The 23,177-nt window shown below is 55.7% G+C and overlaps 1 protein-coding gene across 24 annotated transcripts in view; it reads left to right on the top strand.

Moving 5' to 3' along the window:
* The window catches only part of Bin1 (bridging integrator 1), a 50,047-nt gene extending 27,249 nt beyond the window's left edge, over nt 1-22,798 (top strand). For 3 of the 24 annotated variants that reach the window (XM_074070484.1, XM_074070487.1, XM_074070480.1), the window contains exons 3-20: nt 2,926-2,980; nt 3,112-3,206; nt 3,575-3,670; nt 4,653-4,760; nt 5,420-5,512; nt 8,575-8,660; nt 8,779-8,854; nt 10,010-10,092; nt 11,527-11,571; nt 13,022-13,169; nt 14,417-14,545; nt 17,461-17,568; nt 18,016-18,039; nt 18,954-19,061; nt 19,911-20,000; nt 20,253-20,363; nt 20,623-20,724; nt 22,202-22,798. In XM_074070484.1, the coding sequence (XP_073926585.1) occupies nt 2,926-2,980; nt 3,112-3,206; nt 3,575-3,670; nt 4,653-4,760; nt 5,420-5,512; nt 8,575-8,660; nt 8,779-8,854; nt 10,010-10,092; nt 11,527-11,571; nt 13,022-13,169; nt 14,417-14,545; nt 17,461-17,568; nt 18,016-18,039; nt 18,954-19,061; nt 19,911-20,000; nt 20,253-20,363; nt 20,623-20,724; nt 22,202-22,309 (1,665 nt within the window). In that variant the 3' untranslated portion in view covers nt 22,310-22,798. The remainder of the gene's footprint in view (nt 1-2,925; nt 2,981-3,111; nt 3,207-3,574; nt 3,671-4,652; nt 4,761-5,419; nt 5,513-8,574; nt 8,661-8,778; nt 8,855-10,009; nt 10,093-11,526; nt 11,572-13,021; nt 13,170-14,416; nt 14,546-17,460; nt 17,569-18,015; nt 18,040-18,953; nt 19,062-19,910; nt 20,001-20,252; nt 20,364-20,622; nt 20,725-22,201) is intronic. The other 21 variants (XM_020183659.2, XM_074070482.1, XM_020183658.2 and 18 more) reach the window with 19 other exon arrangements.
* The last annotated feature ends 379 nt before the right edge of the window (nt 22,799-23,177 follow it).

Here is a 23,177-nt window from a genome sequence, read left to right on the forward strand (position 1 = left end):
CACATCCTTGCAATCCTTGAAATGTTTGTTGGTATTTTCTTCATTTTGTAGATGTGGCACTTGAGGCTCAGAGGTTAAGCAACTTCCCCAAGACCACACAGCTGGTTTGGGGGCTTGGGGATTTAAGCCTAGACCTTTAACTGGCCTCTGCTCACTATGGACATCCTTGCTGTTGAATGAAGACCTGTCCCCTGGTATTGATTGTTGAGGGGCAAGAGTTGGAGCTGGACCAGAAGGGGTTGGTTCATGCAGGAGGGGGTGTCTTACCCTAGATCCACTAGGACAGTGGTAGGGACTGATGTGGAGGAAGCTCCGGCAGGGTGAGCATGGATGGCCCGTAATAAATGCCCAGAGGTTGAGTTGGGCAATGGTTCAGTCTTCTCCTCCCTGAGCTGGGCTCTGCAGAGTGGATTAGAACCCAGGGAGCTTCCCACACGTTTTCCTGACATCCTGCTGAGGGGCCAGTCTGGAAGTGAACACACAGCTCTGTATTGGCTGGCCTGCTGCTGACCTTCAGGTGCAGCTGGATGGGATTCCAGGTTGTTCTACCCTGGGGACTTTCTGGGTGGAGTGGCTTAGGGACCCAGCTGTGGCACACAGAGCAGGCAGAGCTTCAGGCAGCCTCTCACACATCTACTTGCCACCGGCCTGCTCACAGCCTGCCGTTGTTCAGGAAGGACAAGGGAGCCTGGTACAGCCTGCAGCCTGGTGAGCACACTGCCTACCCCATGGGGATCCCCTGCTTGGGGCATCATAGAGGCAGGTACCGAGGGATGGCGGGGGTGAGGGGTGCTGGAGGTGCCGCTGGGATGAGGGAGGCTTGGCAGGGAGAGAAGCTGGGTCTGGGAGGTTCTGTGAGCTCAGATGGTTCACTAGGATCATAGCACGAACACATTTTAATCCTCATCTCAACGAACAGTTAGATAAAGAGCCTGCCCCCCCACCACAAGGTCCTGTCCATTCCCCAGCTGCAATCTTTAGTCAGCAAGTCTTGGAATTTGGGTGTACGTAGACTTACGTTTGACCAGGGCTATTGGCCTTTCTTATTTGCACGTTGCAAATCTGAGGATGCAACCAACCTCAGATGGAAAGTATTTGGGATAAAAACCAATGAAAAAATAACAAAACACTACAAAAAGTAGTACAAATACCAGCTATTTACATAACCTTTCCGAGGTCTTGGGTGTTATGACTCATCTAGAGATGATTTAAAGTACTTGGGAGGCTGTGGGTGGGTTCTTGCAGACACTATGCCATTTTGTATTTAAGGGACTTGAGCATTTGCAGATCTGGTGTCTATGGGATTTTCAGGAAGGATCCCTGTGCATCCATCCCAAGGGACAAGTGTCCTCTAGGGGAACTGAAGGCGTTTTAGAGAGGGCTTTGTCCCTTTCCCCTTCCTCTTTGTTTTATTACACATCTTACATGCTGTTCTGAAACCCTCCCTGCCACCTGTCCCCAGTGTGATGTGGGAGAATTCGTCACAACGAATACTAGCAGCTCCATGGGCTGATAGTTACCACTCAGCAAATTGCACCTGAGTGCTGTGGCTTGGGGGCCTCTCAGCTCTCCCAGTCTCTGTGTAACTCTGGGCAAGTCACTGACTCTCTGGATTTCCTTGCTCGTCAGGTAGAGGTGGCAGTGTTGAGAAGATGGTACCCAGAGCTGTGGGCACCAGGGAGAGGGGTGGAACCTAGCCAAGGAAGGGGAGCCTGCCTGGGGAACAGGAGAGGTTTGGGGATGCTGGGGGTGAGGCTGGAAAGGAGATGGTCCTGCATGGTGGAGACCATCTTTAGTGGGAGTGCTGGATTCAATAGTACTCCTTGTATCTTCTGGACATTTCTCCAGGATGAGGTGTCTCTGAGGCTGGAGCTGGAGGCTGGAGGCTGGCTGGGTAGGCCAGCCACAGGTGACACAACTAGCCTCAGCTTCTGTCATTCTCTTTGTGTCCCCCTCTGTGTGAAGTACTTTTCTTGAGGTGACTTTTGAGGCTCCGAGCCATTCCCTGAGCCTGTGTGCTGTGCCAGGCAGGGTCATTCATCACCCCAGTTGACAGATGAGGCCACTGAGGCTCAGAAAGGCATGCTAAGTTGCTTTCTGCATGGCCCTCAAACTTGTGTGTGCTTCCCCCTTCTCACATGGCTTCTGGAACCTTCTGCTTCTCCTGTCGGCAGTTTCAGACCTTGTATCTTGGGCTTTCCTGGCCCATTTCTGTTGTATTGGAGGGCACAGGGACTTGAGGCCTGGCCAACTGCCTTAGCAGGCCCCTAGGGACACCTTCCTAGCTCAGGAACATCACCCTTGACCTGCTCCTTCCCTTGTGGCTTGTTTTCCAGTATCCCATATTCTATATCCTCCCTCTAACCTGGGCAGGGGTCCTTAGAGTATTGGAACCTTCCATTCCTGTAGAGGGTCGATTGGGCCCTCCTGTCCTGGGCTTCTGTTCCTGGCCACCACCTGAGCTTGGGGAGTGAGATGCCTGGTGTGCATGCACCCCCGGTCGTGCCCTGGTCACACTCCTGTGCTCGTTTGTCACTTGTCTACTGTTGTCTGAGGGTGGGTCTGTCCTGTTGCGCCCAAGTGCTGTGTGCATGTGTGGGATTCAGCCATATCCCCAGGGGTCACCAAGTGCTCAGGGGGCCTTGGCTTCCTGCCATCTTCATAGGGCTGAGAGTGGTGACTGACAAATGGGGCCCAGGACTCTCAAGGGACTCCAAGGAGAGTTGGTGCTAGGAATGTAGTATGACTCTGTGACCAGAAAGGCCAGAGCTGCTATCCCTAGTGGTGTTCTGTGCTGGCTCAGGGGGAGGACAGCTGGTTGGTGACTGCTGAAAGGAGAGCAGCCTGATTTGTCATGTGGGACTGACATGAAGGAGAGGGTTGGGAACACTCATGCCCTAATCTGGTCCTCATCTTTCTTGGCAGACCGAGGGCACCCGGCTGCAGAAGGACCTCCGGACCTACCTGGCCTCTGTCAAAGGTAAGGGGCAGGCAGGGTAGAACTGGCTTGGGGAGCCTATGGGTGCAGAGCTGTGGAGGGGCAGCAGGGCCACATCTGCAGTGGGCATGGACGGTCAGGGGAAGGCCACAAACTCTCTCTCTGTCCCTCAGCCATGCATGAGGCCTCCAAGAAGCTGAATGAGTGTCTACAGGAGGTGTATGAGCCTGACTGGCCTGGCAGGGATGAGGCGAATAAGATCGCTGAGGTGAGTGTGGGGAGGTGGCCTTGGCCCTTTCCAGAGGGTCTTTTTGACTTTACCTCCTATCCCCCTACACTCCCACCCTCTGGGCCAAGCTTTCTTGGTTCTTCAGTACTCATATGCTGTGTTCCCTTGGGCAAGTTGCCTCCCCTTTCTGAGGATCATTTTTTTCCTGAGACTCTCACAGTAGATTGTGGCTGTCCCTGTGTGTAGTGACTTCAAGTCACAAAATCTCCCTTGCTACCTCCACCAGTTCTGGCTGTATCTGAACCTCGCTGTCATCCCAGGAGAGGCTTCAGGACAGAATCCACTGAGCCTCGAGGTGATGGGCCCTGGAAGGAGAGCTGTGTCATACTCTTGCTCCCTTGTTTCAGAACAATGACCTTCTGTGGATGGACTACCACCAGAAGCTGGTGGACCAGGCACTGCTGACCATGGACACCTACCTGGGCCAGTTCCCAGACATCAAGGTGAGAGCTTTCTTGGGTCTGGCCTGGAGTCTGTGAAAGGAGCTGGAGAGAGGAGAGGGCACCGGGGTTGCAGCAAAGGGAGGCTCAGGTGCAGAGGTGACTTCCTTTGGGCAGCATACGTCTGGCCTGGCACCTTGTCCCTCCAGGGCTGCTTCCTCTGCAGTCCCCCTCTCCCCCAGCTCCCAAGAACGGGATCTCCTTGTACCTTTGGGCCTGAGGGCTATGGTAGGAGGTTCCATGGTGTGTAAGCGTGTGTGTGTGTGTGTGTGTGTGTGTGTGTGTGTGTGTGTGTGTCAGAGTGTGTAAGACCTGGGCATGCATGGCCCAAAGGTCCCCGTGTTTGCATTGTGCTTGTCTATTGCCTGCTACTGAACTTACACGTCTGGGGGTATTTGTGTTACTTCATGTTCAGAAAGCCAGCTGCCTCTGCTGAGCCCACATACAGGTATGTGCTAGCAGCTCTGTGTGTCAAGGTCTCCACTGAGGCAAGCTGGCCCCTGGGGGCTGCATCCATGGAGGCACAGGGGTCTGGAGCCCAGAAGGGTGATTGTTGTATTGGACTTGATCTCTCAGTGGGTGGGTGGGAGTGTCATGCTCACATATCTCTGGGGGCTGCCCAGTGCAGGTACCTGAGACTTCCCAGTGCAGATGAAGTAGGTTTGGGGAGGAGAAGCCAAGACCCAGGAGGCAAGGCCAAGGAAGCGGCTTGGCCCCCACCATACTGGTTTGTGCATCCTGACAAATAGGATCGTGTTGCAAGGAAACTGGGACCCTGAGGGGCATGCTGTCAAAAGGCAAGCTCTCTGCCCCCCAATTGTTCCACATCAGGGCTCCAGCAACCCTCAGATGAGCTTCTGGGCCCAGGGTTTGCTGCTCCTGACCCTCCATGTTTGTGCAGCCGGTTTCTCTGGGCCCAGCCTGATGACATCCCATCTTAGGCTCCAGACCCTGTTGACCCCGTCCTCCTGTGTCTGCTTCACAGTCACGTATTGCCAAGCGGGGACGGAAGCTGGTGGACTATGACAGCGCCCGGCACCACTACGAGTCCCTTCAAACAGCCAAAAAGAAGGATGAAGCCAAAATTGCCAAGGTGAGGGATGGAGGCAGGTTGGGGGAGTCTGCAGGCTTGGGGGTGGTGGGTGGCTAGTCCCAGGTCCCCAGCCAAGGGTGGGAATGGTGCTGGGCCCAGGGCTGGTGAGTAAAAGGTCCCTGTGGGTGCTAAGATGGGAGCTCTTCCAGCTCCTCCCTGCCCTCTACAAGCCCCTGTGTCCCACTCTGAGGCCACTTTCCAGAGTGAGAATACACCCAGCTTGGGTTTCTCTGGAGTGGCGCCGCCCTGCCTGGCGCACTGAGTGGAATTCTGTCATGGAATCTGACCCTGTCTTGTTAGAAAAAGCTGGTGGGCTGGTCACAGGGCTGGCCACATGGCCACATGGTGAGGGACGGAGGTGGGGACCCCCACATGGGCAGGACTCTGCTTGCTAGGCCCTTCTGCCCTGCTAACAACTCTCACGGTTTGTCTTTGCAGTTGGAGTTTGCCTCCCCTGCCATGTGCCCTTGGGCAGGCTCCCCTTAATTCTCTCAGCCCCAGGGCCTGCCAGGACTGGCCCCTGGAGGGGGGCTGGCTTGTCTTGTCTCTGCACTGGGCAGTGGGCTTAGTGTTTAATATCTGTGTCTCTGTTTCTCTCTCTCACCTCCCTCCTGTCTCTCCACTCTCCTTGGCCTTGATTGGCCTCCCCGCCTCCCCAGCCTGTCTCGCTGCTTGAGAAAGCTGCCCCCCAGTGGTGCCAAGGCAAACTGCAGGCTCATCTCGTAGCTCAAACTAACCTGCTCCGAAATCAGGTGACACTGGCTCTAACCTTGCACGTGCTGGCGCCTTCCGGTCTGTCGTCCTGTTGTCCTGTCCTCTTGCTGGGTGCCTGTGTGCCTAGCAGCCCCATGCTTCCCCGAGTAGGGGAGGGCTCAGTCCCTTTCTGGGGTTGGGTGGCAGAGGCCAGCCCTGAGCTGGTGGCTGCAGGGCTGTACCAGGTGTGTGGGGAGGGAGGGACTTCTGGATGCCTTTGTGAGGATGGCTTCTGCGGTAGGGAGATCTGAGGCCAGATGTCTAGGCAGATAGAGGCAGAGGGGCTGCAGTTGACCTGGGCTAGGCACCAGGTCTGTGGTCTCGGCAGACTCCTCCCTAGTTCTGCACACTTGGAACCAGGAATGTCTTTGAGCCATCTGTACTCCTTGAGGGCTTCTGTGGGGGAGGGAGGAGGTATTAGGGCTCCTCCCCACCCTGGCATGTTCTGTCCTTCAGGTTTCCTAGAATCCCAAGGTTACCCCGAATGTACTGAGACAAACTTGCCCACAGAGGCACAGTCTCCCACATGGGCCCCAGATCTGGTCAGTGGCAGACTCAAGTTCCTGTTGTTAACCTGGTCCCTGGCTGGAACTCAGTGTGGGTGGTCCTGCCACAGCATGCCTAGGATCTGGGGCCCCAGAGGTGACTGGAGGGACCATGGGAGAACTCTACAGTCTGGCTCATGCTGAAACTGGGGATTCCTGGAAAGTCAGTTCTTTGGCAGTTTCATGGAGGACAGTGGTCCCAGGGTGGGTTGAGGGGTGCTTCCTGGAGGAGGCATTTTGTACAAAACTCCTGGGTCATCCCACCACCCTGGAGATAGTTCTTTTGCTCTTCTCAGTACCCTGTCTTTTGGCCACAATGTGGCCAGGGACAGCGGAGACAGTGCCCCTCAGAGGTGGGCCACAAGGCCTCCGTTCCAGTTGAACTTCCCTGTGTTTCCTGTCAGCATAGCTGCAGCCCAAAGAGAATCTGGAACCTCGTCACAGTGGGGCAGGGGCAGGCAGTGGAGGCGTGTATGACCTAGGAGGTCAGGTTTTTCCTGGGCAGCTGTCCCATTTTTCCTGGGCCACCTCCTGATTTCATCATCTGCAACCCTTATGTATCAAGTGCCTGTGAAGTGGGGAGCTCCAGCTTGTCACGGCTCGTTGCCCAATTTCTTACCTGACCAGCTGCCTGACTTCTTCTAGGCCAGGGCTAGGGACTGTAGGAGTTGAGGTTGGGGTCAGGGTGGCCTGGCTCTCTAGGGCCTGGGGAGATGGCCCTGAGGGTCTTGGAAAGGCCTGAGTCAGCTTTGGGAGGTGGAGCAGGAATGAGGGGATGGAAACCTGGAGCCAGCTTTCTGCATGGTATTCTCTGGAAAGCTGGAATATTTTCACTGGGTGGGAGAAGCCCCCTCCCCGGGGGCGGGGGAGTAGGGCTGGGATGGGGCCTGCCTGCTGCTTTTAGGCTCCTGAGATAAATGTGGTTGGGGAGCATGCTGGGAGGCCCCTGCTCCATCCTGGGAAGCAGCACAGGTGGCCAAGGCCATGACCACATCTTGGGATGCTGGGCTCCAGATGTTTCACCTTTCTGCCAGACTGGCTTTTCCTCTTGGCTCCTGTTTCTACTTGAGCCTATCCTCCTCCCTGTGCCTGGCTGGAAGCTGGGTGACTTTGGAGTGGTCCATATTAGCCGTGACTGTGAGCTGGGCACTTGGGGCCCTGGAGCTGACCTTCTGGTGGACTGGACTCTGGGGAGACAGTGCATTCTGTCCAGGCTGCTTTCCAGGAGCTGACCTGCTCCATGTGCTGCCTGAACTGGTTCCGAAGTACTCTACACAGGCAGCTGCCTCCTGAGCTCTACCCGAGGACCCAGGCTGGTCTCCCTTCACTTGGCTCTGTAGTCTGTCAGCATGTAAGGGGTCATGGGAGCTGCAAGGCCTCCCCCACCCTCAGCAGCCCTTCCCTTCCCTCCAAAAGAGTCAGAATGTAAGGAATGTGACCCAAAGACAATAAAAGACACAGGCCCTAGCTTCTGGGAGCTTTGAAATGGACCTGCCCTATTCTTTGTAGTGTGGCTTGGACCTGTGAATAGGACCTGGGGCCCATAGTCTCCAGCCTGATCCATTCCAAGAGAGGCATGCATGTTTAGATAGACTTTTTTCTCCTTCTATTCCACCTTTAAGTTTTAATTTGAATTTAAAAGGTCAGAAAAGGAGCACTGCACACTGTAGCAATACTGGAGGTGACTGTAGTTAAAAGTGTGGAGGCCCTCCTCCAGCTCCACCCCCAGGTCACCAAGGACACTCTTGCTATGTACACTTGAGCTGGTCCTGGTCCCTGAAGCTGGGTGGAAGAGCTGACGGGTATAGAGAAATAGTGTGTACTCTGGCCAGCTGGTGGCCTTGCCAAGAAGGGACCCCAGTCTCAGCCTGAGAATGTGAAGCAGCTGGCAGGAAGTTTTCTCCTGGGTGGGGCTACCACATTCCTGGGATATGACTCAGACTTGAGCCTGAGTCACCCCCCTGAGCCACTCTCCCTAGCTGTGGCCTCCAGAAATGAGCCAGCAGATCCCTTCTGGCCCCTGGCGTATCTGTGACTCACCCCTCTGGAAGGGTTCTGGGACCTAGCTCCACCGCCTGGTGGATGTGAGCAGCCTGGAGAGATGAGAAGCAGGGTGGGAAACAGGGCCACCAGCAGCCCAGCCCCACCCCCTTCACCCGTAACCCCTCTGCCTTTCCTAGAGGTGTCTGAGCTGCTGCCTCTGGTTGGGATAGGTCACAGAGGAGTTGGTGGGAAAGACTGCTTCATGGAGACAGAGGGAGGCTGGTGGCCCAGGCTGAGCAGGCGCTATCCTTAAGAAAGGGGGCAGTAGCACTTACATAGGGGTCAGTGGGTAGTGGTTCAGAGAGCTGTGTCAGGACTGGCACTTCTCCCAAGCGAGTTCACGGAAGTGGGTAGGGGTCTGGTACCTGTACCTCAGGCATGTGGTGGAGGCTGGCCTTCTTGGTGGGCCTGGGCTCTCCGGGGCTGTCTGGGACTGGGATCCAAAGAGGGTTGTGACCTATCCTGCCCCATAGGCAGAGGAGGAGCTCATCAAAGCGCAGAAGGTGTTTGAGGAGATGAATGTGGACTTACAGGAGGAGCTGCCATCCCTGTGGAACAGGTGAGGGGAGGAGGGGCCCCCTGTGCCTGCCCTGTGTATCGTGCCCCTGCCTTCCCCTCCCAGGTTTGTGGTCACACACACGGTGTCTGGTTTATACCATTTTTCCCTCCTCTGGCAGTCGTGTAGGTTTCTATGTCAACACGTTCCAGAGCATCGCAGGCCTGGAGGAAAACTTCCACAAAGAAATGAGTAAGGTAGGCTGGGGTGACCTGGGGCCTAGCCAAGACCCACTTCCCTGTGGGGATGGGACACTGGTGACTGTGGTGACCCCTGTGAGCCCCAGCTGAAAGGGCTGGGGAGCGTAGCCAACCCCTCTCAGTTTGTAAAACATGGCCTGTAAACATCAGGCCACCCTGATCTGGGAACTCAGGGCTAGAAATGGGGGCCGTTTCCCAATCTGTGGGAAATGTAGTAAGAAAGATATTAGAATTTTCTCAATTTAAAAATGTTCTCCTGCATTTCTTGAGACATTGAAATAGTTCTGCTTTATTGCCTGGAATCTGGCAGAAGAAGAGGTCTGATCAATTCACATTTCCATGTTGGATTATTTTCATTTCAACTAACTAGCAGTTAAAATGGGGAGTTATTTAATGTCAGCCTCTGTGTTCCATAGGGTAGGTGGCTCTGACTTTGTCTCTTGGGCCCAAAGGAATGAGATGGTGATGATGGATTCTAGGCCCAGGACCAGAGGAGGAAAAGCCAGTTTGGGCTGATTCACAACCCTGAGTAGGGATTCCTACATTTTAGAGCCTCTCTTTGTTCCTGTTTTCCCTTCAAAGATTTGAGGAAACTTACGAAAATTTTAAAAAATAGAGGTGTTTTAGTAACCTTATGTAAAATTAGTCCATGGAAATATGTACCATAAGGCAGAGTTGTGTGTAAGTGGGAGGAAAATTCAGCTTTGAGCTTCCTAGTGACCAAACTAAGGAGGGAAATAGTCTCAGTAATGAGAACCAGGAAGTGATGGGCTAAACTTCCTCTCTTTCCTATGCTTTTGGTGAAATTTCTACAGTATCTTGGCAAAAGTTATCTTAAGAGTTAGGATCAATAGTGAGTCTGTGAAAATAATTTCTAAGAAAAAAAATTGAGACCAGTACAAGCTGTCTGTGGTATTCTAGGATATTCCTGTAAGTAGAGAGAAGAGGAAACAATAACGGCTAGCAGTACAGCCCGCTCCTCCCATGTTCCACTCTGCTTGGTTTGCCTGGGTTTCGTGTGCTGTTCTCAGCTCTTACTGACAGGGCCAGTGAGGCTGGGAGAGGGAGAAGCAGAGGTGTTTCTGCGGAAAGTGTGGCTGTTTGGTGACCTTGGAGTCTTCCACCTGCTACTTCCTGCTGTCCCTTCTGCAGCTCAACCAGAACCTCAACGATGTGCTGGTCTGCCTGGAGAAGCAGCACGGGAGCAATACCTTCACAGTCAAGGCCCAGCCCAGGTGTGTAAAGTGCTCACAGGTGGGGAGGGTATGGTAAGAGTGGGTCTGCAACATATTGACACCCTGCTGGACCTTTCCTGGTCCCATGGCTTGGCTCTGGGCTCTGGTCCAGGAGGCAGGCCAGGCCAGATCACTGTTTTTGACATCTCTGCCCCTGGGAAGCCTTCAGGTCTCTCAGAAGGCCTCCCTCTTCCTTTATGGAGCACGAGTCACCAAGGTGGAGGTGGAACTCAGCTTCTGGGAAGCCAGAAGGCCTCAATCAGGATGTGCACAGAGCCCTGGCATCTATCCTGCCTGCCCCCTCAGAGGCAGCTGCCAGGACATCCCTCTGTCCTGAGGGGAGACCACGGGACGAGCAGAAATGCCTTCTGCTGAAATGTCTTTTGGCTGAGGACAGGGGAAATAGGGAAGGGATTTCCCTTTCTCTCTGGGTGTGCGTGTGCATGTGCGTGTGTGTGTGGAAAGAGAGACACAGAGACAATATATGACTGTGTGTTTGTGAGAGTGTGAATGCAGATGAGTGTGTACATGAGTATGTGAATAGGTGTATATGAGTGGGTGTGTATGGGGTGTGTGAATATATATGGGGTGTATATGTATGCAATGTGTGTATTGTGGGTTGAGTGAGTATATATGGGCAATGTGTGTTGCTGGGGTGAGTGTACATGGGTGTGTGTATACTAGGGTGTATGGGGAGTGTGAGTGTGTGTGTGAGTGTACATGGGGTGTAGGCGTGCATGGCAATGTGTGTGAGAGCATATATGGAGGTGTGTACACATGCTCATGTCATGACAGAATGCTGAGTGGGGTGATTGAAAGTGTTTTAGGGGGTAACTGGGTTGCCCTGGACTAAAGATTTTAATGAATGTTATTACTCCTCTTCCTCCCCCACGTCCCCCTCAAAAACCACGTGTGACAGAGAAGAGTCCACAGGTGTCCAGAGGCAGCATGAGGGTTTGGGGGTGTGTGTGTAATAAGGCCAAAAAGTGAGTCTGAGGACACCAGGGAGGGAAGTGCCCAGGCTGGGTAGGGAGGTGTGGTGTCAGGGAAGTTCAACTGTTTCCATAGGAAAGGGGTCCAAGGGAAGAGGAGAGGAAGTGGAGGCTGCTGACCCCGCTTTCCACTAGCGCTTCCACCGTGTGACCTGGCTCGCCTAGTGGCATCCTCATCAGGGTTACACACTGGCCTCTTCCTGGCACTCTGGCCCACAGGCTGGACATCTGTCCACTGCCCTCCTAGAGCCTGTGGGCCCTGTCACACCTAGGCACCTTGCAGGTGCAGGGCAGGCTGAGCACAGACCAGGCTGGTTAGGGGAGGCTTTTGCCCTTCGCCCTCCTCTGCACAGAAGGGATGGCGAATATGGGAGAGGAGGGGCCTAGCCTGCACCTGGCATTTGCCACATATGAGGCCTCCATGTCCCATCCATCTGCACAGAAAGAAAACTAAACTCTTCTCCCGGCTGCGCAGAAAGAAGAACAGGTATCTCTGCGTGCAGTGCAGTGCTGCCTGGGTCTCAGCACCCCGCCTGCCCATGCATGTGCCCTCACCAGCTGGAAGGGCCCACTAACTCCTAACCACCCGCCTAAGTGTGGAGTTGCTCAGGACCAGCTGTGTGACGTGTGTAGGAGGGGCCTGAGGACCAGGGGGCTGCCAGGGAAGGAGCAGGTGCAGGGCAGGCATCTGAGACCCCCGCCCAGCGTAGCACAGGGCTGTGTGCATGGTGTCCAGCCCGGGCTGCCATCCAACCACCAGTGCACTCACAAGGGGAAAGGTAGTGGGCCAGAAGACCTGGGAGGAATCAGGAAGGGGAAGCCACATGTGGAATAAATCCCCTGGGGCACACCATGTTTTATGTTCCTTTGTATTCTTCAGGGAGGCAAATGCATTTCCATGAATGCATGGAATCCATGGAGCTTCAAACAAGACCAGCTCCAATTATGTCACCAGTTCACGTCATCCTTGTGAATTAGCACTCAGTCACCTATGTGGCTCTTAAGTACTTGAAATGTGGCCAATGTGACCAGGGAGTTAACTTGTAGTATTAATTAATTTAAATGACATAGATCCCTGGCTGATGACTACTCTATCACATGGAGTTATTCTAGAACTGCCTTATGCAACCTCTGTCCCTGCATACCCAGTGGCTCCTGTGCACACTCCAGGCCCTGTGTGTTCTCAAGTGGACATGCAGCTAAGGACCATGTCTTTTTATCTGGCAGCTGACACCAATCTGTCATGAAGCCACTGCTCTTTGCTTGTGCTGGCTCTGCCCTGGGCCTCCAGTGGTTTCTGATATTTCTCCGGGGTGTGTGGACAGGGAGCTGAGGGGACCATGAGAGTAAAGGTCTGGAGACAGTGAGGGTGGCCGTGATGGGCTGTGGTCTGTCTGAGTTGGTGGGTGGAGATAGGTGAGGAGGCCGTCTAGAGGCCTGTGGGGTAAATTGGGGTGCAGCCTGAGTGGAAGGGCTGCCGTGTGCAGTAGGGGAGACTTACTTTGCCTCTAGGATGTCTGGCTTGCTTGTGCTGTGACCCCTGGCATAGACAGGGCAGAGTTTGATGAAACACATGGCGAGGCAGAGGCTCCCAGGGCACAGGCCTCCAGCCTGCAGTCCTGGCTGGTGCCTCCAAGGCCTGTGCATGTCCTGGTCCCTTCATTCCCACCCTTTTCATACACACAGCTTCACACATGGGTTCACGGGGACACACATGCACACATACTTTCATGTGGATCCATGGGCTTACGTATCCACACATGTAGTTTCACATGTGAATCCACAGGACGCACACACATACATGCTTTCATACATGGGTCCGTGGGGTGGGGCTTGCACATGCACACATGTAATTCCCCACAGGCATCCTCAGTGGCACCTTCATGTGCACAATCCCATCCTGACATTGGGTTCCTTTTCTTGTTCTGCCTCCACAGCGACAATGCCCCTGCAAAAGGGAACAAGAGCCCGTCACCTCCACCAGATGGCTCCCCTGCCACCACCCCTGAGATCAGAGTGAACCATGAAACAGAGCCGGCTAGCGGGGCTACAGCCGGGGCCACCATCCCCAAGTCCCCGTCTCAGGTAGGCATGATGTCTCCGTGGTCTGTCCCTTCCCCTTCCTCCTACTTTGTTGTCCTTCCTACCTCCTCCTCTGTCATCCGCTGCGGTGACCTGGACAGATTTGGAGCCAGAGGCTTTGTTCATGGGAGGCTGGTCCTGGATCTCCGCTTCTGAGCATCCAGGCTAGTTCACTGGCCCTGGTCCACTTCAGGGAGTTTCTGTGCCTGTCCCCTCCCCAAATGTCCTACACCTGTCCCCCCACTGCAGCACCTCCCCCTTCCCTCTCTCCCTGGCCTTTAGCTGCTTGATTCTTTCCCCATCTTCTTTCCTCCTCAGACAGACGTTCTGGGCCCTCAGCGCACAGAGCATCCAGACTCTGCAGGTGGAGGCAAGGGGAGGCGCCTGCCTCTTCTCTCTGGCAGGGGCTGAGGAGCCCCACCAAGTGGCTGTGTAGGACCATGAAAGGGACCCAGGAAGGACTCAGTGAGGGAGTGTGGGGGTGGCTGATGGGGACAGGCCTGGGCCTCCAGACTCTTCTGTGTTGCCTTTCGAGGCCCTTCAGTTTCCAGCAGAGGCCCTGGGAGGGGGCAGCCAGGTGGGACCGAAGGGGATGAGCACTCTTGGTATTTTATGCTGTTGGTCTATTCCATGGCTGATTGGAGGACCATGCTAAGGGCAGTGACGAGAGCCTGCACCTGTTTGTCCACTTGCTGAGTCCTCCCCACTGCCCTGTGCAGTGGAAGCTGTCAGAATCTGCACTGACCAGGTTCAGCATTGTGAGACCCGCCTGAGGTTCTTGCCTGCTGTGCATGGGCCTGGCTCTTTGCTGTCCTGGGGCTCCTGGGCAGCCTGACTCAAGGAGGTGGAGGGAGGGCCTGTGGAAGGTCAGAGGTGGGCAGGAGAAGCAGCCCTGACTGTCTCTGAGCTAAGAGTTACCGTCCAGGTAGATGAGGCAGGCTCTCCCCAAGTGTGCCTCAGGTGGGAGGAGGCTGGAGGTTGCTCTGCCTTTGTGTTTTCCTTCCTCTCCTCTTTCACTTGTCTCCCTTCCCCTCTTTCTCCTTTTTTTCTGCAGTGTTTCTGTACCTCCTGCCTTGGTCTCCCTCCTGGGGTTGACCTGTGGTCCTGTCTGGGGACAGTGACTCTTCATTTGCCTTGTCTTCCTCAGTGGCCTGGGTGGGGCTGTGACTGGGGTGTGACTAACTGTGGCTTTGTCTCTGTCTCCCCCACCCCCATGCTCTGCTGTGCCTCCCACGCCACCCCCCTCACAGCTCCGGAAAGGCCCACCTGTCCCTCCGCCTCCCAAACACACCCCGTCCAAGGAGGTCAAGCAGGAGCAGATCCTCAGCCTGTTTGATGACGCATTTGTCCCCGAGATCAGCGTGACCACCCCCTCCCAGGTCAGCCGCGGCCACCGCGGCCCAGTCTTCTTCCCCCTCTTGCTCTCTTGGAACGTGCATGGTATTCATCTTCCATCACATGCCCCGTGCTTCTGTCTCAAGAGCCAAGAATGTGGCCAGAGAGATTGGCCTGAGCCTCCCTCTTTAATCATCCATCCCTCCATCCTCCCATCCTTCATCTTTCCGCACCATTTGTCACTCATCCCTGAGCATGCGCTGTGGTCAGATGCAGGGACACAGGTGAAAGGTGTCTGTAATGGCCTACTGTGTGACTGATGCTGTACGGGGAGCATGGAGGCTGGGGGAAGTCAGGTGCACTAGTCAAGTACCAGTGCAGGCGATGTTTGCCCAGAGGCTACCCACAGAGACAGTGCTTTAGCCAGAGGGAGCTGAGATAGGCCAGGAGAATGAGAGGTAGGCTCATGGTGGCTGAAGTGATACAGCTGGGTAGCAGTGAGGGAAGTCAGCTGGAACACTGTTGGGACTTGCACAAAGACTTCAGCTCACAGGACTGCTGCTCATAAATGCCCTGAGAAGCGTGTCATGCCCCCCACAGATAGGCAAGAGGGGCCTGCACTCAGGGTGGAAGCATCTCCTGTTAGCCCCCAGCCCCCGTCTGGGCAGACACATTGTCTGCCCAGCTAGCTCAGGGGCAAATGAGCTTCCGGACACACACTGAGAACTTTCCTCCTGCAGGGCCTTGCTCACCTTTTGTGGAAGTAGTGAGTCCAGGTACCTTGGGGTTACCTGGTCCTGCCTGGGAGCTCTGCGTCCAGCAGGCTCCTATGCACAAGCCCAGAGACCTGGAGGGAAGGAAGAGGGTTGGAGCGCATGAGTGTGGGAGGGGTGGGGCCTCCATGGAAGAACTTTGGGTTGGAACCAAGGGACTTTAAATACTAGGCTGCTTGAGGAGGTGGGCAGGTGGCCCTTTCAGAGGTCCAGAGGTGTACAGCCTCTGCCGGAAAGTGGCACTGGAATGTGTAGGAATAGCAGTGTGGGAAAGGAGCTGATGGCCTCCAGGGCGGCTGCTGGGGGTCCTCCTTGCCTGCCCAAGCACATCTGTGCCTCTGGGGTGCCTGGGCAGGCAGCTAACCAGCGTGTGTTCACACAGGGGAGATGGGATGGCACGAGGGCTAGCAAATACTGAGCAGGGACCGTTCTGGCCACTTATCTGCATCTCTGTGTTTGGCTTTCATACACTTTCTGGGAGGGTCATTGCCTCTGTTTAACCGGTGAGGGACCTGCAGGCCAGGACCTCAGTTTCAGGAGGTGGCCAGAGATTACCCTGTCTGGGCTCTGCATATGCCTGTGTCCCCATGTCACCACAGGTCTGCCTTGTTGCCGCCTGTGCCCGTCTTCAGGGACCTGTCTGGGTGGGAGCGCTATCCACCTTGGGTGGTTCTGCATAGGGCAGGAGTAGGCTTGTCCCCGTCCCTGGTGCAGGTGCCAGCAGGCCTCTGCTGGGACATGCTGAGTGGCCTGTGTCCCTGTGAGGAAGGAGTCTCGGTCCTGCATGGCGAGGGATTCCTGCCTGGGGCAGGGCCATCAGAGGTGGTCAGTGCTCTGGCTGATAACCCCTACTTCCTTGCAGCACCTTCTTGCCTTGTCTAGTCTGGGTGGCTTTGGAGGAAGGAGGGAGTGTGTTGAAGGAGCAGGATGGGAAGAGATGCCCACCCACTGTGGATGGGAGTCAACTGGTGGTAGACTCCCATTTCTCAGACATGGCAGGGCTTTGAGGTGGGACAGGAACCTCCCAGCCCAGGCTGCCAGACAAGGCTGGACCTGAAGGAAAGTCGGTTGTTGGGGGTTGCCTGGAGCCTCATAGTTCTGGGAAGTGAGTCTATTTGGCCTGGGCTCTGATGCTGCTTGGCCTGTTTAGAAGGCCTGATGCTGTAGGGCATCAGGTCTCCAGTGTTTTCAGGACCGTAGAGTCCTCTCTGGGTTGTTGCTGACCATACGCCCAGGTCTCAGGTGCTTTTTGATGGAGTTCATAGGGTGGACATGGGCCTGGGGGCACCCCCACTCAGTTCTAGGCACACACTGAGAGCAAGTAGAGTCAGCAAAGTTCCCTTAGCTCTGAAAAGGAAACCTTCTTGAAGGTAGCTTGTGTCCTGGGTGTTGGCCTGCCGCCCTCTAGCCTTGGCCTATCTGATTCGTCATTACTACTGTAACCAAGGGCCCTTCCCTGGGAGAGACCTTTCCTCCCATGATGGTCTGGTTTGGTGCACAGTAGGGCTTTTGCAACAGGGCTGTGCCTACTCTATTCACACTGCTGAACTGTGGCCAGGACCCTGCAGCTATAGCAGTGAGGTCTACATCTGTTACACTGGTGCCCCAGGTGGTTCTGAAGCCCTAACACTGGGGACCCCACTTTTAAGATTAGGTCCTGAGACTATGTGGGTTGTTCAGCCCTTTCTTCATCCCTGGTGCTGGCTGGTGGGTGCGCGTCACCAGAGGGTGACCAGAAGTGCTCACAGAAGGCCAATGTGAAGTCCCTGACCTCGGGGGTCTCCTAGATGGGGAGCTGAAGTGATCAGGTTGTAGTCTGGTGCTGCCTTGCAGGGGAAAGGCCAGTGGGGTTTATGGGGGCAGAGGTGCTAGTATAGGGAGGCCAACCCAGCCACAGAGGTGGGATAGGGCTGGGGCTTGGTGTTGGTCCTGCAAGGTGGGTAACAACAGCTGGCTTGCTGCTGGATGTCCTAGGTGAGATCTGGTGTTGTCCTCTTGAAGGTGGGAGTCTGTACCATAGTATATGGCTGTGGGCAGTGCTCCTTCATATGTGTGTGTGTGTGTGTGTGTGTGTGTGCTGGGAGGGCTAGAGCCTGGGGCATGCATCCGTGTGCACCTGACATGTATGCAGATGTGAACCAGCCTGTCATTAACTGCTTTCCTCCTCTGCTGCTGCTGCCGCCAAGTTTGAGGCTCCGGGGCCTTTCTCGGAGCAGGCCAGCCTGCTGGACCTGGACTTTGACCCCCTCCCACCTGTGGCGAGCCCTGTGAAGGTGCCCACACCCTCTGGTCAGGTTGGTTGTGCCCAGCCCTGCCCACAGGCTCGCCAGCCTCAGGGCCAGGTCCTATGCTCTTATTTGCCCACCTGCTGTATGGGTCATGTAGGCCCAAGCCTTTGGGGGCCCTCTTCCCACTCACTGCCCTTTACCTGTTGTCCTGGCCCTTTGCCCTCATCACTCCTTTGGTGTAGAGAAGACAGCAGGCCCTTGCCTGCTGAATACATCTTGCCCCTTCTGGTCACCTCAGCATCCTGTCCCTCTGGGCGGTCACCCTGTGCTGGATCTCCCTGGTCTAGGGTCTGATAGCCCCTAAGGAGTTTCCAGGACTGGCTGTGGTAGGCCTCATAGCTCAGACAGCCTGTGTTGACCTGGGCCTGCTAGGCTGGAGTGTGGGTGGTGGGACTGCTTGAGCCCTGTCTAACCTGTGTGCTGCCTTTGTCCTTCTCCCTCACTGCTGCTCAGCCAATCCCATGGGACCTCTGGGAGGTAAGCTACCAGCTCTGTGCCCCGCTTACTCACACCCCCACCTGGCTGGTCCACAGATGCACATGGTACATTCATGCACATGTGCTCACCGCAGGAAGCCCACGAGGCTGTGCCTCCAGCTGATCTTTTGTTTTTCCTCCACAGTGTAGCGTGAGGCTAGGGTCCTTTGTGACATGGCCTAGCTTTCTGGCCTGCAAGTGTTTGTAGACAGTAGCCAGCCAGCCACCTGAGACTGATTGAGAGTCCTCATGTGGGTGAGGCCTGTGAGGCAGCAGCACCCCTGGAGAGGGCTCTAGCTTGGGGGAGTGCACAGGGCAGTATCAGAGAGTGTTTGGGGGTATTCTAGGGAGGGATGGCTTGAGAGGCAGGGAAGGCAGACTGAGCAGATGCTTTCTGAGAGCCGGGCAGGAACAAGCCATGGAGGACAGGAGGCTAGGGAGGCTGGGAATGGGCTCAGCAACTGGTGATGGTGGAGCTGGAATTCCAGGTGGGCTTCCTGGCCTTGGTCCTGAGACCACCCCCAAGGCACTGGCAGGGCAGGGGTAGGTAGGTGTGGCATGCAAGGGCCCTAGAGGCACTGCTGAGAGCTTGGGACTTTCTATTAGAGTGGTTCACTCCTGAAGAACCAGAGAGAGCAAGGCTGGTGTGAGCTGGCAAGGCTGTTTTTGACCTTGGATTTCAGCAGGTGCCATGTTTTGTGTTGTTATTGCACCTGCCTGTCCCCCTGGTGGTGGGAACAGGAAGGAGGTGACCCGACTGGGCTCTTGCCAGGTTATGCCTTAGGCCCCCACTCTCCCTGCCAACACTGGCTGCTCATGACAGTCTTCTCCTGTCTTGTGTGCCTGCCCAACGCCTTTCCATCCAACCCCACCCCCGCCCTTCCCCTCTGCTCTCTCCTCGTGGCCTGACATTAGCCCGCAGAGAGTTCAGCTGGCAGCCTGCCTTCCAGGGAGCCCAGCACTGCTGAGGGCACCTTTGCTGTAGCCTGGCCCAGCCAGATGGCTGAGCCTGGGCCTGTCCAAGTAAGTGCTCCGTCCCCTGCCCCCATCTGGATTGTCCCCATCCCTTGGGGTGTAACATGGATGAAGAGCCAGAGGAGGGGGCACAGGATGGAGCAGGCCACCGTGGGCCTGAGGGTGCGGATGGGGCCTTGAGCCAGGAAGGCCCCAGCACAAGTGTCACTATGGGTGCCTAGGGTGTGTGAGCAGGGCTGGGATCACAGCCCCTCCACTCACCCATGCCAGCGTAGGCCCCTGAGTGGGCAGGGAGGGATACTTTAGATCTGGTTTATGCTGAGCACTTTGCAGAATTTTCTCACAGTCTTCCTTTTCCTGATGAGGAAGTGGAGGCTAGGAAGGTTGGGGAACTGATGTCCAAGTTTCAGTGGTGGCCCAGATCAACGCAGCTGCGGAGCTCTTGATGGTGCCTATTGTGATCCCTTGGGGAGAAGGCAGCAGCAATGGCTGCCTGGACCTGTCCTGAGTGTGTGTTGTGGGACAGCCTCCTGCTCCAGGCCTCTGCCAACCTGTGAGGGGTCAGCTGGGCCAGTGGGATGGGCTGGAGGAGGCCTGGAGAAGTTTTGGGGTTTAGAGGGCAGGGCTGGTGAGGTAGGGTTGGGGTGGCATCCGGGGGGTGGGTCTGTGCGGAGCTTCTCTGCACATCATGGCATTCCTGTGCCTGCCAACACTTTCTCTCCAAACAGCCTTGTGTGCTGGGACCGGCCTGTCCTGAAAGTGTTCCCCTGATTGTGCGAGACACCTGTTAGCTTTAGACCCCAAGGTCATCCAGGTCATTGGAGTGGCCAGTTTCTTGTGGCCTGGCCACAGTGTCCTGTCCTGTGTCTTGACCTCTTGCTGGCCTTTGTGTTGCAGCCAGCAGAGGCCTCTGAGGTGGCGGGTGGGACCCAACCTGCGGCTGGAGCCCAGGAGCCTGGGGAGAGAGCGGCAAGTGAAGCAGCCTCCGTAAGATGGCAGGGACCAAGCCTTGCCTTTGTTTCCCGCTGTCTGTCTGCCTGCCTGCCTGCCGTCTGTCCTCTGCTTCCCCGTGGTGGCTCCCCTGTGCTCCTCATCCTGGGTTGGTACAGGCCATGGCTCCCTCCAGGAGCCTGGGACAGGCTAGTCTGGCACCCGGTGCAGATACCTTCCCTTCCCTCCTTGCAGCCCTGGCCCTCCCTGCAGGGCCACTTGTGCATCTGACTTGTCCCCTGTCCCCAGAGCTCTCTTCCGGCTGTGGTGGTGGAGACCTTCTCAGCAACTGTGAATGGCACTGTGGAGGGCAGCAGTGGGGCTGGGCGCCTGGACCTGCCCCCAGGTTTCATGTTCAAGGTGAGCCCAGGCTAGCCAACCCAACATCCACTGGCCTGGGTGCCCTGGGGACTGGGGCCACCCCGGTTCACTGGTGAGGATGCTAAACCCAGGGGACCCAGTAGTTTGCTTGCACTGTTCCTTCTATGCCACTTCAATCTGATAGGTGGCCTCTAAGCCTGCATGGCCACGCCACACCAGAGCACATTACAAGGCCTGTACATGCTGGGGCGACATGGGGCCTCTAACATGCTTTCCCCCACACCCCCGACCTCTACAGGTACAGGCTCAGCACGACTACACAGCCACCGACACAGATGAGCTGCAGCTCAAGGCTGGCGATGTGGTGCTGGTGATCCCCTTCCAGAACCCAGAGGAGCAGGTGAGCAAGCCTCTTTAAGTCTGTGGTGGAATGGCCAGCAGGGGGCAGCAGAGGACCACCGTTGTGCAGTCTGTTGTTCAGGCCCATCAGCTGCTTCGCCCCCTTCCCTTCATCCCTTTTCTTTCATCCTGTCTTCCTTCTCCCCTCCGTCTTTGTCCCCTTTCCACTGGCCTCCTCTCTTTCAGCCCCTGGTCCTCTCCACTTCTTCCTTTCCTTAGGCTCTGTCAGCTTTCTGCATCTGTCTCTTCCTTTCCCTGCCCCTGCCTGAGGCCTGTCTTCTTCCAGGACAGGGTCCCTCTTGCCCAGGACCCTGCCTGCAGTGCCCACTCTGCAGGGGACAGAGCAGAGGCTGAGAGCAGGTCTCTTGCTAGGCTCATGTATGCCCAGCTGCCCCCTCCAGGCTGGTCCTGTCCTGTCCACATAGGACTGTGGGCTTCCTAGATGGGCCTCATCCCACATGCCTTCCAGACTCTTCTTGCTGTGACATGTCAGTGGGAAGCCCTTGCTAGGCCAGGGGTGGTGCTAAGTGTGTCCCTTAGTATTTGGGTCACCTGCTCTGCCTGGAGTTAGGGACAGGGGTGGAGGCTAAAGGCCCTCACCAGATGACCAGCTGTTGGTGTCTGTGAGCTTTTGTGGGCGTTGGTGGTGCCCATGTGGACATTTGGATTTCACCTTCCCTGTGATCTGGCTGGCCTCCTCCTGCTTTCAGAGGCCATCCCTGAATGGATGGTGGGTCTGGCTTGGTTTAGGATGAAGCCATCCTGAGTGGGGGTCCTAGGCTGAGCTGCTTGGACTGCCTGGGTCTGGGTCTGCTGCTTCTCCTGAGCTCCAGGTCTCTGGCCTCTGCAGTGGGCCTGCTGTGGCTGGGTGGGATTTTGAGAAGCCCATGGGGTTTTGTGCACGGGTGGCTGGGATAACTGAGCTAGGACATAACCAGAGTAAAATCACAGAGATCCAAGAAGTTCTTCCACAGGCAGGTGTGTGGGCCCCGCAGCTCCAGGGCTAAGGGCCTAGAGAGAAGACCCTGTGAGGGCTCAGGATTGAAGCAAAGGACAAGCTGCTTGGGAGGTAGACTCTAGTCCTTCTAGACGATCCGTGCTTCTAGAGCTTTCTGGTGTTGTTTATAGAAATTTAGGGATCTGCAAGGACAACTGGTGTCTTCTGTGGGCACCAGAAGGTTGGTGGGAAGAAGGGAATTGTTCAGATATGTTCAGATCAGTGCAGTAGTCAGGCTGCCTTTCCAGAGCAAGGCTGACTTGTCCAGATGGTTGTGCCACCTGCTGATGGCAGGCTGCTTCCTGCAAGGTGGTGTTGGTTTCACTGAGCATCAGGAAGTGAGTGCTGCCTAGAGGAGGCGTTCACAAGGTAGACTTGGTAGGCTAAAGGGAAAAGAACAGCAGGAAGAGGGACCCAGCAGGTCCCAGCAGTGCCCTCTGTCCTCCAGCCCTATGTGACCTGGATGCTCTGCTTGCTGTAGGATGAAGGATGGCTCATGGGTGTGAAGGAGAGCGACTGGAATGAGCACAAGGAGCTGGAGAAATGCAGGGGTGTCTTCCCCGAGAACTTCACTGAACGGGTGCAGTGACAGCGGAGCCTCTGTAGCCCTCTGGGCACGTGAACATCTTTCCCCCAAAAATGTGTGTTTCTTTTTTTTTTTTTTTTCTGTTTTTGTTTTAAACTTTTGAAATGCAAAGGGAAATCAAGAGAGGAGAGACCTAAGCCCAAAGGTGTTCTCTTAATGGTTAGGTTGTTTTCCAAAGAGCCCGGCCCCGGCTAGTCCGGTGGAATTTGCCAGTGTTACTGAAGCTGCTGTGTCCCCTAGTTGAGTTCCTGGTACCCCCAACTGCGCCTGCATGAGTGCCTGGCTGCAGGGTGGTCTGGGAGCCACTGAGCCACCGCCACGCTTGCCTGAAGCTTCGGCCACCATCTGGGCAAAGGTCCTCTTCTGGCAGCTGCTGTGGGCGGGCCGGACACCAGCCTCGCCTGGCCCTGCCCAGCAGACCATCGTGTGCTGTTTGAAAATAAACCTTAGTGTTCAAAACAAAACAAAATGAAACAAAATCTGACAAAACTACTCAGAAAAATGCACGTGTCTTTATTTTTCCTCTGTTGTCTGTGAGTAGGAAGGGGATCAGGCTGTCACAAGGCTTTATATGGAGGCTGGCTGCCCCCGTGGACCCTCTGTCTAGGCAGTGCTGGAGGCCAGCTGCACAGATGCCCCTGCAGTGGGCCCAGAGCTTGTCCCCTGGTGTTTTCATCTGTTGTCACTTTGAGCTCATGTATGTGATGGGCACGGTGACTGGGGTCAAGGATCCAGCTCTGTGCCTAGAAGTCCTTGGGGCTTATCTAAGTGACCTTATTTAATACATATGGTGACTTGGGGGTAACCAAGATAGATAACGACAACACTGAGCCCTGAAGAGGTTGGGGAACCTGTTAGTGAGTGGTGGCTA

The sequence above is a fragment of the Castor canadensis genome, chromosome 4 (genome assembly GCF_047511655.1).
Source record: "Castor canadensis chromosome 4, mCasCan1.hap1v2, whole genome shotgun sequence".
In the NCBI taxonomy this organism is placed as follows: Eukaryota; Metazoa; Chordata; class Mammalia; order Rodentia; family Castoridae; genus Castor; species Castor canadensis.